At 38.5% G+C, this 13,394-nt stretch overlaps 1 protein-coding gene across 1 annotated transcript in view; it reads left to right on the forward strand.

Moving 5' to 3' along the window:
* The first annotated feature begins 299 nt into the window (after positions 1-299).
* LOC118274001 (tyrosine-protein kinase Drl) overlaps positions 300-13,394 on the forward strand; it is a 28,958-nt gene continuing 15,863 nt past the window's right edge. The window contains exon 1 of the mRNA XM_035591317.2: positions 300-760. Within this exon, the coding sequence (XP_035447210.1) occupies positions 670-760 (91 nt within the window). The 5' untranslated portion in view covers positions 300-669. The remainder of the gene's footprint in view (positions 761-13,394) is intronic.

A 13,394-nucleotide genomic window follows, 5' to 3' on the forward strand; every position in this document is an offset into this window, starting at 1 on the left:
TTAACTAAATGGTAATAAATTAGGTATTTATCATTTTTAATATTCCTTCAACATAAGTTCATACAGCAAAGATATTAATTTCTTTTTAAACTAAAATACATTAAATTACTAAAATTAAAAATGTACAGTTTAAAAGTTTCAACGTTACAATGTCGCCATCTAGTGAACACCGCAAGTAATTTTGAAAAGTTTGTGGCCTCCGCTCACAGTCATCATCTCTTCTCCCACTCAAACAAAAATATTCGTTCACAAACGCACACATAGAACGGCAACGCTACGCACGCGGTGACTCGGTGCAACACAAACAACCAGTTTGACAGGAACCGTGGCGCGCGGTGGTAGTGTCGCTTTGTTTCGTAAAGTAACATTGATAATATCAATGTTTATAAACAGATTTTGATAAGAAACAGAAATCAAAACGTCTATTCATGAATAAAATCAAAGAGTTTCGTAGATTTACATGTTAATTCGCGAGTTTATTTCGTTTTTCTGTTGGATTTGTACGTTTTATTCGAGTGTGTAATCTTGTATCGGCGAGAACTCAGCATCGTTGATTCTGTTGGGACGGTGGATGAAAATGTGAAACAAATGTGTGTTTGTGAACTTTACGTGGTGCTGGACTTGGAGTTGGTACTTTGAGACGTTTGTGGTGGTCAGAGCTGGGCCAATATGAGGTGTTTTGTGTTCGTGTTACTATTGCCTGCGTGCCTGGCACACCTCAATGTTTACCTGAGTAGCGCCGAAGTGTGGAGGTTATTGGGTAAGTTTAAAACTTTAGTTCCATTGTACATTGCCCCCATGTATCATCAGCTGCACATTGTTGCAAGTTGTATCGCGGATATCGATAATCGGGAGTGATAAGCCGCTCGGGGCCACGCTACTAAAATAGTTCACGTTTTAAAATAGATACCTACGATCATGTAAACGTAATTTGTTTAGGTAGATTAACGAAAACAAACCATAAAACTACTTTTAGAACAACATAAATCAAAATAAACTGGCTACCAACGATAGGTAATTCGTTATCGCGTGAAGGTTATGTTGTACCTATGTATTATATTTATCTATCTGTGATAAATTAGCTGGATATCGCCGATCACCGATTCAAATGAATTATTAGCTCAATATAGTGTTACATTAGGTATTCTATTGGTCTCAGTGCCAATCTTATTTTAATATGTTAATGATAAATGTATGCATGTTCCTATGCTCTGTATGTCTGTCTGTCATTGTCACAACATGAAAAAACATCTGTTACAATTTTAATAACGTCAATGTATTGTTTTTTTTTCACCTTCTACCTGGCCGCTAAATCACAGGCTAAATGCAGTGTTTTGCTAACTTTTGGTAATTTGTCGGCCTCAACTGTAGTAAACATGATGACTAAGAAATAGGTACTTATACTATTTAATTTCTAGTTATTGGTAATTTTCTTACATGAAAAGTTGCAGTGTCGTAAATGTATTGTAATAAACATTAATAAACTTTCGATTGTCGTGATTCGATTGATAAATCGTTAAAACCTCACTAAACTATTGTATGATCCGAACTAGGCATTCAAACCTTTTTCTACAAGGAAACGATGGCTAACTAACTAATAAAATTGATCAATCGTAGTTCCCTGAATGAAAATCTTTTGTTTTGGACTAACGGACATGGATAAGGAATTAACAGTAAATACAATTTAAAGAGTAACTAACGGAACCTTCGTTAGCATTAACTGTCGTCTATTGGCGGCAAAAACATTATTTCTAATCCTAGAGGCACATTGTTCTACTTCGAGGATTTTAATCCTCAGATTTTAATTAGAGAAACGTCACAACTAATACCTGTGGACTCGTCAATTGTGACTTCGAGGTAAGCTGAAGTGACATTTTTGAAAGGGCCCGTGCGAGCAGGTAATAAGCTTAGAGATGTGACGCTCCTTACAATGAGCGAGTTTTTGTCCCGTCCTATTGTACGAACCTGCCTCGGCCATAGACTGCAATCCATCTTTGTCAACGACGAACCATCTGCCTTTTGTTCTTGTTTAAAAATTAGAATAATAATAAACAATATTAAGGACGAAACGGGTCCATCGCTCTCCTTACGTGATAAATAGGGCACTTAACTTGACGATAGTTTTAATATTTTTCTCGAAACTAAACAGTAGGTAATTATAAACTTATTTGAATTTAAAATTTCCTTACGAAGAACAAATAATAGGAGATAATTTGGAACTTTTCTTGTTCCCCTTGTGTTTTACGAAACATAATTTATTGCCAACGATTGTAACGTAAAAATTAACATATCACGTATCTTTAACGCGTTATCTGGTAAAGCTTCCATAGTTAGTTAGTACACGCCTTATATCGGGCTATTTGATCGCAGCTACGGGTACATGGTACCTACAAGTAATTTATGGTCATTCCGTAGAGTAAGTCAATAAACCTAACCCTAAAAATGTTTGGAATTGGAGAAAACAAGACAACGTTGGTAGATTTTGATTTTTTTTAATTTATTGGAATTATAAGATTGGAGTAACAAGTAACCCCATCCCGAGATGTGAAAACTGATATTCCGACACTTCCTATTCAGAAAGTAGTTAGTCGTCTATTTAGGTTTGATTTCAATACTTAGTAACTATCGCGACTCGAACAGTTAATTAAAATCAATGATTTAATAGGATGTATACAATACTAGGTACATCTAGTAATAATGGCAGTATCCGTAGCTACTTGATAATCTCCAACGCCTTTGGCGCGCCAAGGCGGTACTGAACGACAGAATAGTTTATGGTCACCTGTTATCGTCCATCAGAATTCTGTAGAACTTACGAACCAACAAACAACCAAGTCTTGTCCGCTCAGCGTTATACAACCTTTTATCTTAGGTTTTATGACCGTCAGCAAAAGGTATTATAGTCATGTGACTGAAAAAAGGGCGATAAAAAGCATAAATTATTACTAGAGCAGATACTTGAAACAACAGCTTTTTGTTTGCGGATTGCACAATGCTTCCAAACTGTACCATTATTTTATTTTGAAAGAAAGTTGCCTTGTATTGTTCCTGGAACAGCCACAACCGGGAACGTGGGCGCAAACCTATAATATCTCCTTGCTTGATGCGGGCCTGATAACTCGCTACTCGTTACTTATAAGTCTTATAACTAAGGCTGGTTTATTCGAAAGTTTGGTTTAAAATACAGAACAAAAGCAATTTTGCGGTGATATAATGATAAAAGTAAAGGAAAATAAATCAGAACAGTTGGACTTATTACTACGGCAATCATCATTTCTGTAACCACAGGATTTTTGCTAAATTGCATCACGTAACAAGTCTTCTAGCATTGCTGTAACTTAGCTGTTTATACATTGATTGATTTACTAGAAAAATGTGTAGGTACTTACGTAGTATTAAATTCCTGCATCCGACGACAAGGCGGAGAAAAAATATCTTGTAGCATCGTCTCGGGTTACATGGCTAGAGCTGTGGTGGGCACAACAAAAATTCTTGCGTAATTTGATACTTAGGTGCAGTGTAGGGTTCCATCTACACCTTAAACCTCATCACACGACTAGTTACATCGATCATTTCATTGCAACGCACCAGTAACTAGTTACTACTTATTTTTGAAACTTTAAAGCTAAAGGATACAAATTCAAACGTCTTTTTACATTTCCGCTCTTCTTATCTCTTAAAAGACCCTCGATTTTTAGACCTATACTAATATTATCGATAATACGACCTTTCTTCTGCCTACGTGTAAATCGCAGCAGTCCCAAGCTTATGCTTCCCATCCGGCCATCATCTTAGATAACATTTTCTTTCACCATTCAGGTATATGTAGATACGACAACAGAACAAATAAAAACAGTCCGGAATAGACATTGTTATTTTAATAAATACTATTAATGCTGCATTCAGCCCGCGCCATTCGGATCTCGTCCCCCAAAACGAAGATGTCGTTTAGAGAATTAACAATGAAATATTTCAATAAACAGCCAGCGACGGCGCAATATAAATATGGGCTCACGTCCTTCTCGAAACTATTCTTTATGTAAATACAGTTGACACGCGGGATGATATGGAGTGGGCCCTAAATAAATTTAATTTCATGGGCGGTTGGGTAGCAGTTTTTAATCTGTGGGGGTGTTGATGTGTCCCGCGGGCAGGTGCGGCTTAGACAAAACACGGTAAGCTTACGTGATCAGAATGAGAGAGATTAATTAAAAACGTAATTGATATTATGTAAAAGGAAATTAAATTCGCGTAGTTACCTTTTAGCGCATGGAAGTGTGGTAAATGCTAATCAGGAAATTAGCATGGGCTGCTTCTATCGAGTAATTTCATGTCACGTACGAACGTCACAGATAAAACCGCATGATTTATCTGTGAATGCATAAATGTTGGTTGTCGAATGGGAGGTTAATTTAAAAGCAATTATGAAACCCCTGTCGACAGAGACTGGATAGCAGAAATAGAATTAGGCGCACATGCAGCGAGCGAGAGACAGACAGACGGATTACTTACTACCTATGTACTATGTACATTGCATGAATATGCATCTCGTTATTTTCAATTACGTTTGACGTCGGCTTAGCTTTAATCGCTTAAGCTCTACGATCCATTGTCGTCGACACCTCATGCAATTTTAATGATTAGTCATTGTCGTTGTTATTAAATGCATGTTGTTTTAGCATTCATTAGCTTAAGGGATCTGAAATTCTAATGTAACTGCATCGTAATGGTTTGTTTGTTTCAACGTCTCTTGTCTTTTCTCTTTAAGTGAAATGAAACGATTAAGGTATTTGAGCCATGTAATATCAATCAATCAAGAGTAAACCTGTGACGAGGATGATCGATTTTAGTTCAGAAGATCCATCTTTGTATATCATTTTACCTGCTTTTTTGCACTCCAGTGCAGTGGTTAGAAAAAAATAACATAAGTAACTACAACAATAAAATTTTATCACTGCTCTTTTTTCTGTAGAATCTTAAACAATTTTACTCCTATAGTTGGTTACTATTATAATAATTTTATATAATTCAGGTTAAATTAAAGTCAATCAATAAAGAATTCACATTTTATTTTGTGAGAAAAAGAAAACATGGCAAGCATAATTATTTCGTGAATCACGCAGCTATTATTTGTTTAGTTCAATCTGTCCCAGATTCACCCTGTATTTACATAACAAAAAACATTTAGTTCTATCTAAGGCTAATCACAAAACAATCCGTGATAGCACAATCGGAACATACGAGCACCATTTAATAGACCATTACGCAGTGTCCATTAAACGATGCTAACTAAACAATGCAATCGGTGCACCGTGCACGTGCGGTGTTCAGCCGCGTTCCCGCCATCACCGCTGTCTATGGTAACTATTGAAACTTTATGGCCAGCTACAGTTCTCGTTCCCGCCATTCCTTGAACCATAGTGTTGCAAGTTTTTACTTTACTTACCAAGTATTTACAAGGTGCAACACATCTCGTTATGCAGATACGCTACATATCCTACCTATCTTTATGATGCTGTCGATGAAATAACGAGGAAATGGCTTGAGCGACATTCTGTTCCTTATAGGTGAACTAGTGCTTTTAGTTTTACATATGGTGAATTATAATTTAGGCCTTTAATTGCCGAAAGAAAACTGTTAAAGGCAAATCCTCCGCTAAGCGTCAGTCATCAGTGACTGACGTGGCGGTTAACGTGTTAATTTTACTGAAATATTTAATTGATGAACACGTATTTGTATAACTAGTAACTGACTCGTTCTTTTTGGTTGACCATCATAAAATACAATAGAATTATGCACACTCCAAATACCAAAACACAGAGAAAGTAAACCGTGAGATGGTTTACAGTCAATAGTGACAAGTTGGCAATGTATCCAGGTCAGCCGACAGCTGAATAAATAGATCTTTTATAAATAACGCGAGTCGCGATCGCGAAACAGCGGGTAATGAAATGCCGCGAGGAGCTACGGCTAATTTGTACACTGCACCGCTGACTGGCGCTTAGTCAATTGGGTATAATAAAACGGGAAATAACTATGCATTCATTGTTCCCAATGTTTTCACGTAAAGATTAATGTACCATTTTATTTAGGTTTATCATATTTTCGCACAAACAACAACAGCTCTCAATGTACCTACTTGTTCTGTTATTATTATATTTTGTTGACCTCTCACATGCATTCAAAACTAAGTACGTGTAGAAAGCTCGTTCATCTGTCGAACTGACAATGAAAAATCGGTACGCCGGTCGCTGTACTATCACGTGGAAAGATCAACGTTCTAAAATTACTTTTCTCCACGTGATCGATAGTTGAACATATTCAAAATAATGGTTTCGGGCGTCGGCGAGGGTCGACCTCTCAATCACACCTCGGGTTTTGTGCCGACTCGACAATTTGCCCGAATGGATGGAGATGTCAACGCGACAAAAAGCTTCGATCGATCAGCGATGCTGCGCCAGCGCATATGTCCATGTCGCTTTTTGTGTGACCCTCTAAATCTGTTAGGTAATTTGTATGTTTAGATAATGTATTATGCTTATAGTTGACTCAAGTCTCTGACTGACTTCATTAAACACTGTCATAGAAAAATATTTCGTTTTCATTAGTTGCTTGATTCTCGCTCAATTTAGAATTTTAAAGAAATCGTTGGTTCGTATTATTTTAATTACGTAAATATCCATTAGTGCTAACTTCTGTAATGCGACTAGAACAATAGGTATGCGCCTGGAAAATGTGTCACTTGCAAAATGAGGTGCATCGGCCGGCGGGCGAGATGCTTCCGTTATGCGATGACGTTAATATTAGAGCAAAACTAGCACAACTGCACAATTCCTGCGAGTATTGCACAAACAGTAGCGCATGTAGCAATGTGCGAAGATAGAGAGAGGTCAGACAGATGTTGTGCGTCCCTTCGACTGGTGAGCGAACGTCGACGGGCCGTCACGACGCGTCTATCAACTGCCACCGCTGACGAGTAAGCCTCGAACCAAGTTTAAGCTCAGTTTAAAACCCGACAGTTCTCCGACCATGATAGATGATATATGAGCGTGTGGAATGTGGCCAAACCGAAATAGCAGCCGACTCGACATGGACACTCGTTAACGTTTTAGCTAATGACATTACGGCTCATTTTTGTTTTTGTTTGGCTATTAAAGATGAGATGTGTGTGTTTGTTTTGGGGCCGAGGATTACCGGCGTTGACCCATAATCCCACGTCCATAGTTAATGACTGCTGTAATAGCCCACGAAGGAAGTATCTCGCAGCGCGACTATGACGCGTCGAGAACAATATTAGAACTCCCGTAGTGATGGCACACGACCAGTATTTTATATTTCCTTTGTGTTTGCGGGAGCTCAAAAATATGCCATTAGAGATAATGCTATGACAATTTTGTTGGCTATGCGGTGTAATTGAATAGGCGGCCGGGTGGAGCACGCGACCGCGCTTTGCTTTGGTGGGAAATGTGCAAATAAATGTACGTAATATAATAATACCGCGTGTTGTTAGTCTGCGTCTCTGCGTACATTATTTGACGAATCAAAGGATAAATGTTCTTTATTCCATAGACTCATTGCTACTAAAAGCTTCGTAATGTTTTGAATATTTGCGGAGCTTTCGCGCCTCCGACACATTATCTAAATGGTTTAATGCACTTTAGAGACAGTGCGAGACACATTAACACTTAACACGTTTACAGTTCACACATTGTAAACTATGTACGACTGAAGCTACCTAAGGAGAGGTTTTATGTTCGACGTGCCCCGATAAAACATTGCGAGAGTATTATTATGTAAATAAATACTCCTGTTTTGGCTGTTGGTTATTTATAATATAGAATAGTTGGGGACCACACACGTTCCGGTGGGCGCACGGACGCAAACACGGCTGGCGTCAGCACGGAGCGTACCTGACTCTCCCAATTTCTGTCTGTGTGTACACTCACGCTTAGCTTGCTCGTGGTGCTAATAACTTCTGAACACGATACCTCTATACTATCATTATAGAACTTCATTCTTTTCCCAGTTAACACAAGATAACTCTAACTACTTTAACGGATCGCTAGTACTTATCCACTCATTTTGTTTGCCTCTCTAATTTCTCTTAACTTGTTTTTTCATCAACACCATCTACTGTTTTACTTAGAATCACGAAACAAAATGGTCACACAAGTTTCGTAATGTACTTTGTTGGCAAAACATTTTTTCAATTTACATTGTTATAATTAGGGACCGTGAAATATGGTCCCACTCAATTGTGTCGTAGTTTTGTGACAATACTGTATTTACGGAGAAGGACCGAAAATAAACAAACATCGTGCACAATCGGACGAATAAATATGCTGCCACAATGCACGGGCCAGCACGTCATAATAAGGCAGTGGCTTTTGTACGGCCGGCTGTAAATCATACAGTCCTTTGAAGAGAATGGCACACCATAAATAATGCCCTAAAATTCGGCTGCGATGCTCTCCACCGGGACATTTTTGTTGCCGTGAAGAGAATTCTAATGGCGAAACAAATTAATCAATGGGGTCGCGATGGTATTTAATTTTTTGCCACGAAATCTATTGTGTATATTTTCATGCGTATCAATAAAGCTTTTAATGTTTTGACATTTATAAAGGCTTGTGACAATATTTATTGGATTTATATTTTACCTTCAAATGGTTAGAAAATGCAAGTTCTCTCCTCTAACGCGGTAATTGTTTCGATTTAATAACGTTACGGTTATAATTTAAACCGGCCTCGTAAATATTGAACTGCAGCCACTTTGGATTTTTATGGGTTCGTAAGAAAGCAATTAAACTTGAGCATTATGATAGTATTGAAGAATTTAACGCGGTCGACGTAGTTACGACTCAACTGAGCTTTAATGGTTCACTGCACCCCTGAATAAACAAGGCTATTCGGAGTTAAATTTGCTTGCGCCGGATATGGCTGCCACTCGAACGTATCCATCATGCGTCTCTAAATGAAGACTTGGTCAACGGCACACTACCACTTGAGATCCTCTAGGATCAACAATGAATAATGGAAACTATTCGTGTGGGTATGCGGTCACCTCACCTTATTTTATGATCAGTAAATCTTTCCAGTTATGAGCTCCTAAATAATAACATTTTATAGGCGTCTGTCGTAGGATTGTACGAATGCACACTTACCTTTTATTGTTGATGGAGAACCCAAGTGTCCCTGGATTTATGTATTCCAATGAAAACTCAAGTTTATTATTTGAATATGTTTTTGGTTGTCTGTGCCAGGAAAGACATTTCCTTGCGTTCTTATTATTCTTATTAAGACATTGTGACAATTTATTTACTTTGCCCAAATGACATGTGTTTTATCACAAGCGACCACCCAAAAATAATTCCAAAGGAGTAAAACGCAGCGTGAAATCGCATCTAACGTTATCTTTGCATCACTGTGAGGGCCTTCATATGTCGTTTGTTTGGACCTTCAGTTTGTTTAGACAGATCTCCAAGAAACCAAAACTATGACATAGATTGATTTGGACAGTAAATCTTAACATGTCTCGAAGTGAATTCGTATGTTTCGCAGCATGGCGTAGAGATGGGTCGAGTCATGGTGTTTCTGTTGGCCCTGGCCTCCCGCGGTGCAGGGCCCGCTGCGAGGACCCGCATGCCCCAAAATTTACATTTGACTTCGAATAAGGGTTATTGTGAGATGCGAGTTCCTATACTCGACTAGACAACGCCAACGTCTAGAGATTTCTAATAAAAAATACAAATTTGTCAATGTGGTCCTTGGGGACGGAGCCTGGGTTATTGTCCGCTAGTTTTGTTTACATTAGACAACCAAACTGGTTATTGTGTCCGATGTTTATTTTATTAAGAAAGTAAATAAATATCATGGGGTTCGATAAACCGATACGGCGACGCGACGTGACTCGACATTTTTCACCAGATGTTTTATTTTTATTTTAGGCAACACATTACAATACTACTATTGCAGTCAAAATACATCTTGATTAATAATAGTCAGCTAACCCGATGCTTTCTTCATGAGAAGTTAGTGTTTGCTTTGTAAAGGCAGGTTAGTTAAACATCGTGACATCCTCGCGGGCGTTGAACGGTAGAAGTTGTTGAATAAGAAAATACACTTTTGGGAAGCAGTTGCAGAGAACAAATATTAGTTGAATCCGTTCGGAGGTGCGCGTGGACTAATATTTGGTTACTAGAGGTCGTTATTACACGTTAAGGTGGTCGTAACCGAACTACGATTAAATTCAATTTGAACCAATGGTGGGAAAGAAACAAATGCCTTCGTATGACTGAGTGGAGAGTTACATTAACATCAATGTGGTTTTCGTGTTCCCACAATTTAGTGACAATATTGTCCAATTGATATTCAAGAAAGTCTCGCTGGAATACAAAATAAACATTTGGATTTATTTATCGTATTTTATTTTATAGCGGAACGTTCGTAAAACTCATTTCCTTAATTCGTAATGTCGCTCAATACGATTACGTTCACGTTCGGGTTAAACTTTATTTCTGGCTCAGTTGGTTCGAGGCAATCGTACGTATTAATGGCAGTAATGGGAGACTGCGTTTATTTAACCGCTCGTAACTCTACTCGTTATGGCCGCATGTGGATTTTTAAAAGATGGCTGCAGTACCACCGTTCGTCATTTCCTCGCCTCATCCATCAATTTTGTCGGATTGAGTTAAGTTGGTGTTAGTGTGTTTATTGAGTTTCACGGTAAATTAATCAGTTTCATTGGATAATGAGTTTAGACAAAATAAGTGACTCATACCTTAGTTTTAGATGAAGCGAAAACTGCAAATCATTGGCAAAGTTTTTCACCAGTAGCGAGTTGACAATCTAATGGTCGTGTAAAAACTGGAACTCTAATCTTTAATCACCTAAAACGAGGATTAGAGTTGGTTGTTGTTAAAGTTAACGAGGTATGCGAGGTTGCTAGGTTAATTGTGTCTGTCGAGTATATCGTCGATCTCGTGTGCTGTGGCCACATTACCATGTACGAGTGTCCCACTGTCTGATTGCATCGCGCCGGTCGTGATCGGGGAAATGGTCGACTCCGTTCTACGGTCACGTTTCTACCTGGACAAAAAAAAAAGATATAAAACCCATGCAAATAAAGTGCTATAAAAGTCAATATGGATTTACCGTCACAGCTGCGTTTAATACCAAATTTATACGTTATGTATAAATTATGAAAAGAAATAACCTTTTGTGAAGAAAAAGTTCTCGTGTCGGTCGACGCTGGGACGTGTCGTGTGGGTTATAAAGAGGAATGCAAGTGCGCGAGCTAATGTGAGCGAGGTGTGGGCGCACCAAGCCTCGCATACTCTTTTTGCAAATGCAAATTCAATTCCGACTCGGAAATCTTTACGAGAATATTCCGAATGGAAATGTTTACTTTAGTCTTTTACTGCATGTTTTTTATTTACCAGCTCAGCCGTGGACTCGTGCGAAAGATTAATATTGACTAGTATGCTAATACCTCTCCACGCTCACCCAAGGGTACTGTAATCAAAATGTGCGGTTTTGTTTGGGTTGTTAGGGTCGGCGGTTACCATTATACCCGCTCGTTCTAGTTTAGAACATCAGATAATTCACGGGAGACTGTTCAGATTGCCTCGTCCTACATGTTCCCTCATTAACGACTCGATTTCATTCTTTCTTTTGTCCAATTCGATTGCCGCGACCTCTACTTTTCCTGATCATTTAAAAATCTACTGCATTATTTTTTTATTTTGTTCAACCGAACCCGGCCCGGGGTTGGTTTTTATTTTCGTTTGTAATTCGTTTTTCACGTTCTTATTTTTAAAACGCTACCGTTTAACTGATCGTAGTTCGCATGCTTGCGCGGTCTGGTACGCAATTTTTATTTCTTTTTGTCCCGACATTTTCGTGACTCAGGTACTTTAAATTTGTTAAAAGATAATGCGTCGTGTCGCTAGACGATTGCGGTAGAACCGGTAGCAAGTTTTAAAAGAGGTCCATCTAATTGTAATGGGTAGCAAACGGTTAGAGTACTCGTATTACTCGGACTCGCCCGAAGGCTTTGAAAAAAGAACGGGAGGCGTGGCGAGACCCTGTTTGTTTTTAAGTCGACTATAAACGACGCCGAAAAATGAAGCTCTCTTGGTTATCGTCCTTAATTCTGATTTATAGACTCCGCATGCTGTTATTATAAAGTTATAGTGGGTAGTATCTCCCGCAACGGGTGGATTCCCCTTGACGTTCCCAAGTCATAATATCAATTAACTCATTCATAATTCTTAATTAGAACTCTTCATTAGAATACTGACTACCAAAAAGTCTTTTGATGTAGAATATTATTTTTTTAATGAAGGCAAACGTTTTGCAGGAAGAGCAGCTGCGCCTACAAGGGTTCATTGTTGCGGATATCCCAGCAATCTATATGCGTCAAACGTAAATCACTTGGCATCACAGATACAAATCGTGGGACGTTGTTATTACTGCCATTTCTAGACATAACTGATTCTTGTTATTCATTTCTTCAAGGAAAATCTCTATGACTTGTACAGATTGTTGGCAATTGAAACTCGGTTGGTTATCCGGAGGTGCTTGTTGGTATAATACGGGCGATCCATCTTAGCAGCCGGCACTCGATGATGGATCTGTGATGGAGATCACGACTCGTTTCTTTGTTGTTTTGTTTTGTTGATAAACGCGTCCGCGCCGCTTTTTCGCTCTGTTAGAACCTCGTTACGTTTGAATAGGTTATTTATGAAGTTAATTGGTTTTCCTCTAACGGAGATAGCTGGTAATGTAGTTTATTTATCTATACAATCTGTGTGTACGTAAATTGTGGCTGTTGCGACACATAGGTGTATGTATGCCTTCGTAGATTAGGAATATTTATTTCAGTATGCATTTCAAAATGATAGAAACTTTGTGAGTTCTTTAATCCAATTTTGTAGCAATGGTTAAACACCATTCGTAGTTTACTGGCAACCTCGGTTAAAGGTATTTAAAAACTGTGTAAAATATTTGAAGTGATAACTATCTTGTGTGTAAATGATTATCGGAATATTGGAATCCGAAGTTGTGTCCACTAAAATGATGAGGTAGGCGATGCGTAGGCTTGAAATGTAAGTGTGAGATAACATCATCTCATCTTATTTCGTAGGGTGTCTCTTCTTAGCTTTCACCGGTGCGTCAACGGTGCCCAATGGGCGCGTGTTGTGACAGCCTCCCACGATAAACTCCATGTTTATATGCGCGTGCGCCGCCCGCCATGTTTGTTTTATCTCGATCCACTGCGCGTTCGTGTTAATAAATGTCTCGTATTGGAAAATCTTATCCTCCGTTTTTATTTTATTTAATATTTTATGTTGCCCGTATGTTTTATTTAGACATCGATTTATTATTAATAA

This window comes from Spodoptera frugiperda, chromosome 15 (assembly GCF_023101765.2).
Source record: "Spodoptera frugiperda isolate SF20-4 chromosome 15, AGI-APGP_CSIRO_Sfru_2.0, whole genome shotgun sequence".
Classification (NCBI taxonomy): domain Eukaryota; kingdom Metazoa; phylum Arthropoda; class Insecta; order Lepidoptera; family Noctuidae; genus Spodoptera; species Spodoptera frugiperda.